The following is a 4,779-nucleotide window of genomic DNA, read 5'->3' on the forward strand; positions in this document are numbered from 1 at the left end:
CGTGTTTATGTCTGGGTGTGATGTATCGTAGTAGTGTGTCCGTGTGCTCATGTATATGCTGCGTTTCGTGTTTAGATGGCGCACACCATCAAAGGCCTCGACCTTGGGGGATCCTCTTAAGGAGGTTGCTCAGTGTCCTTGCGGGGCAGGCGGTAAGAGGGAAACGCCTATGCTTATACACGGGCACCTCTAACGGCTGCCAACTTCGAAATATCAAATTTTTAGTTGCGCAAGATAAACAAATTTTGGATAAAAAGTATGTGGAATCGTTATAATTAATTGTTTAAATATGTTACGAATCGATCTTTGTTTATTTGTATCTCGAAAATATTATATAATATACAGAGTTGAGATGTGGCACACGCGCAACGTAATTTTTAGTTGATGGTAGCCCTGCGTGCACGCCGCACGCCGCACGGTCGCCGGCTTCGGCACTCCGCCGCATGCTTTCGTTACCGGTCAGCTGTCAATTTAGTGCCCGAATTTAGTTTTGGTGTTTGGCGAAAATGAAACGATCTAGTCATTCTTTCAAGACTTTTCAAGATTATCCTTCACAAAGACGAAACCCAGAAAAGTCGTGGAACGTGAAATCAATGAAAGTGGGAACGAAAGAAGGGATCATAATAAATCCATTAGTGGTGGGAAGATGTCACAACTACTAAAGGAAGGGATCCCAACAGTTTTCGAAAATGTCTACAAATACAACAAGTCCCAAAAAGAAAAGCCCGATATATGTACATACATACATGTAGTAAACCAACAGATTGACATAATAAAACTTAAAGATGAAACAATTAAATACCTCTTGTTAAGGAGGGTGATAAGAGAAAATAACATATATATGGATGTCAAATGGGAAAAATTTTAATTTAAATTAAATAAATGGAAATTCAGTTCATGAATTTTTATTCGTTTGAAGCAAACGATATCTTACACACCTATTTAAACGGAGAAAATAATTATAAAGTGTAGGGGAGAGGATTATTAGACGACCAACTACCCAAGTGGCAGATGGTGTAAATTATTTATTTAATAGGTTACATCCAACGTTTCGACCACCGGATTGCGTTCATTTTCAAGGATTTAAAATACCAGAAGTCAGGACGTATCAAACAAAATTTAACTATAAAATTAAATACATTTGCTAATTATATACTGGCAACAATATGAATAATTATATATTTCCTTGACCACATAAAGCAATAAGACTTTCAGAGGCTCACTCTGTACATTTATCTACTGCAGTTTGTAGACAATTCAAGACTGTATTTATATAATGTAGACAAAAAACTTCTAATATTACTACGATTTCAATTTCATACCAAATATAGTTACAACAAAGAATAGCACTGTCCACCCTAATGTTGTTATAAAACCAATATAATCTTCAGAATCAGAAATGGAAGAATTTTTGTAAATGATTCCCCTGAAAGATTGGGAGGGCAATGTAGTTGGCCATACGTGGCTAATCCAGTCAAGCCCTGTCGGCATTCCCTCTGTTGGCCAAAAACATCCTATAATTTTGTTAAATTTGTATATTAATAAAAATTCGATTAACGTAAGAAGATAATTATCCGCTGTACATTGTTCATGTTAATTTTGATATTTTTTATTTAAACATTTTAAATATTACTGTAGATTAGGTATACTGTATACATATATGTCATTACGTAATAAAAAACTAAATTTAGAATTAATTTAATAACTAATTAAAGTAAGAGGTAATTTCCGAGAAACAGATAGAGTAAAGTCTCACCAGTCATTATTACCGTCGGTAATAAACTTCCGGTTGAAATGAATACGGCCGCGAAAAAAGTTGTGCAATAGGTAGATATAACAAAACCTGCAAATGCATTAATACAAACAATCAGTGTAATTTTCATTAGATTTCGAATTGCTGCTGTACGCTTTTTGATATACAGATTGGAGTACTCACCACACATCATTCCACAAAACTCGATGAGAAAGAGAAGGAAGATTATAACGAATATCGATCCTTTACATTCCAAACCCCATACAGGGAAGACTATGAGTATTGCCGTAATGGTATGGATAATTGTGATGATGCTCTCAACAACAATGTGAGACAGAATAATTTCTTCTAGTTTGACCCCTATCACGTATTTATATTCACATTAATGTGATAAAATATACAAAGGCAAAGAAATAATCGTAAAGTCTATTTCGTAGTGTAATTAAAAAATTAATACCTTGGACTAAGCTTCGATTCCAGACACCCTCCTCTCGATCTGTGATTATCAAGATGGAAGAGACTGTATTGCCCAAAATGAAGGCTATTCTGCAAAGACATATTACAAAACTATAAGTAATTTAGTAAATTAAGTTTATTTATTATGTTGGCATGACTTTTTCTTACATTGATAGAAGTGATGGTATCGCGAAGTCTATATACTTTAAATCAGTAGTACCATATATAGGATCTTCAAACTGAAAAGGATAGAAAATTGAATTTTCTTCGTAGTGTTACGCGAGGTATAGGGAGAGAGAAAGAAAAAGGGAAAGTGATTTACTTATAAAATTGAAATTTATAAAATATACTGACTCGTATCGGCGGAGTGGCTAATTTTGGCAAATATTTACAGTCACTCATGATAGTCTTGAAAACGTCCAAAAACCATTCAAATAGATTCTTCTCTAGAAAAAGTCCTATTGGTACTTCTGTGACAAAAGTCATTATAAATTTAAACAATTGTAACAAATTTATTATTTTACATGTTGTTCGTGTCAAAATATTTAGTACGTGCAATTGTTTTAATCTTTTGAATCTCTTTTTATGTAGTTTTTTAAATAATAAAACTTTCTATTTAAAAACATTCTTCTACGTACGCGCGCGCGCGCATGTGTTTGTGCATATGTAGATACATACACATATACAAATTAAAAATTTCTTAACTATTTGTGGAATGGTCTGTACAACATATACGTACCGCCCATATCACGGAAAACTTGAATCTGACTAACAAGAAGATCGGAATCCTTCGCGAAAGTAACATGTTCCACTCGTATTTTTAGAGCTTCAGAAAAATTTTGATGAAAATATATTATACCATGAAGTTCTCCTCTTTGAATATCATATTTCGCCTCTGAAATATTGTTATAGTACTTCTGAAAACACAATGTAGTTAATGAGAATCATCAATAAACGTGTTAATGATTATTAATCTGTTCCTATTAATTTATATTGAATAAAATTTTTCCAATGTGTATCGGAATAAATAGGTCACAGAGAAATGGATACCGAGAATACAGAAAGTGCTATTTTAATCATATACATTAAAGACATCCGTACACGCTACATTATATTTATGTGTCGTGTCTTTCGTATATTGACATTTCTAGTCCTAGGACTTTCGAGTGTGCTTTGTTCTGTATTTGCTCTCGGCAACAGTGCGTTAGCCGAGTGGAGTCGTTGGTGGAAAGCCTACCCGTGCGAAACGATACAGTGAGCTCTTGTGATTGAAACATAAAGTTCGTCTTGCATGTGTGGTAAGGGCAATAGAGAGCGTCCACATGCGCACTGAGTATATAGGCATTTTGCAAGCTTATTTGACCCTACTTTAATATACAGGCTGTCTGATGCAAAAGTAGCCAACTTGAAAAAAGTGGTAGATTGGGTTAAACTAAGGAGAAATGTCATGTGCCGCGGTACAAAAGCAACAATAGTTATCGAGTAATTAATTTACACGTTTCGAGCGAATGAGGATGCAGGAGACGGTAGGCCGGACTCGGAAGGCATTTAAGAAGATCTATCGATGAACGGGAGGTGGAGCGACGCGCGAGATACACCGTGGTGGGAAAAAACCTCGGCGCGGCGGGGAGCGCGGCGAGGGCGACGAGCGCGGCAGCGAGCGCCAGCGACGGGCGACCCCAAACATAAGCATAGTATTAAATAACTATGTTACATGATTAATTTTTAAATTGTTACACCTGTGTCGCAATGGAGTCGTCAAAATTGTTCAGGAATCTACAACTGAGGTTGCTGAAGTGGCAGCTGATTTCATCATTCCAAATATTGCCAAAGTTACTGCCGTCGCAATTGCCAGCTTCATCGTTAACAATCCCGATCTTCAAGTTCGTTGGATCACTACCAATTACCAAAAGTGCTGTAGCCCATATTAATATCGGTATTGATATCGCAAGATTTAGCCCTCTGAAAGAATTTTTATTAGTGTTATGAAATTTGCAATTGATAAAAACTAAAAATATTAAAATATAACCTCTAGCTCGTATATGACAATTCAGTACTACACAAGTATATTGAAGGAAACATTCGAAAAGGCAACATTCGAAATTGAAACAATTGCAATTTCATTTTGTTGACAAAACCATCCCTTCTGCATTATTGATAAGTTATGATAAATACTTACGAGTAATCACGAGTCACTTGGATTTTGTTCTTCACAAATAGAGCTTGGAATCTTCTTAATCGTGAAACTTGTGTTTTCGAAACCGTTTTGTTTCCCTTAATAATTTGATTTATTAATGTCTTAAAATGATATAGATTTGCGAAGCTTTATACAGTGTGTCGGATTCGATTTGGACAACTCTAGTAGATTGGGTCAAACTGAGAAGAAAAGTTATATACCATTTTACAAAATCCGTAATTATTATCGCGTAATTAAGAAAAATGTCTGAGCCAATAAGTGCACGGAGGAGCTGAAGGCCGGACTCGGCAGACATGCAAAATGGTGTATTATTCTCCTACCACCAGAAAAACTTTTTCGGCGCGGTGTCATATGTACAGACATAGTATATATG

General features: G+C 35.5%; 1 protein-coding gene across 1 annotated transcript in view; it reads right to left on the reverse strand.

The window, feature by feature from the left end:
• Window positions 1-889: 889 nt before the first annotated feature.
• The window catches only part of LOC105556258, a 7,459-nt gene continuing 3,569 nt past the window's right edge, over window positions 890-4,779 (reverse strand). The window contains exons 4-12 of the mRNA XM_012003344.1: window positions 4,389-4,532; window positions 3,949-4,171; window positions 2,949-3,126; window positions 2,564-2,679; window positions 2,378-2,448; window positions 2,211-2,299; window positions 1,937-2,113; window positions 1,757-1,843; window positions 890-1,514 (exon numbers count right to left, since the gene is read on the reverse strand). Of these exons, the coding sequence (XP_011858734.1) occupies window positions 1,303-1,514; window positions 1,757-1,843; window positions 1,937-2,113; window positions 2,211-2,299; window positions 2,378-2,448; window positions 2,564-2,679; window positions 2,949-3,126; window positions 3,949-4,171; window positions 4,389-4,532 (1,297 nt within the window). The 3' untranslated portion in view covers window positions 890-1,302. The remainder of the gene's footprint in view (window positions 1,515-1,756; window positions 1,844-1,936; window positions 2,114-2,210; window positions 2,300-2,377; window positions 2,449-2,563; window positions 2,680-2,948; window positions 3,127-3,948; window positions 4,172-4,388; window positions 4,533-4,779) is intronic.

The sequence above is a fragment of the Vollenhovia emeryi genome, unplaced genomic scaffold (genome assembly GCF_000949405.1).
Source record: "Vollenhovia emeryi isolate VEMERY1.0 unplaced genomic scaffold, V.emery_V1.0 DF940167.1, whole genome shotgun sequence".
Classification (NCBI taxonomy): domain Eukaryota; kingdom Metazoa; phylum Arthropoda; class Insecta; order Hymenoptera; family Formicidae; genus Vollenhovia; species Vollenhovia emeryi.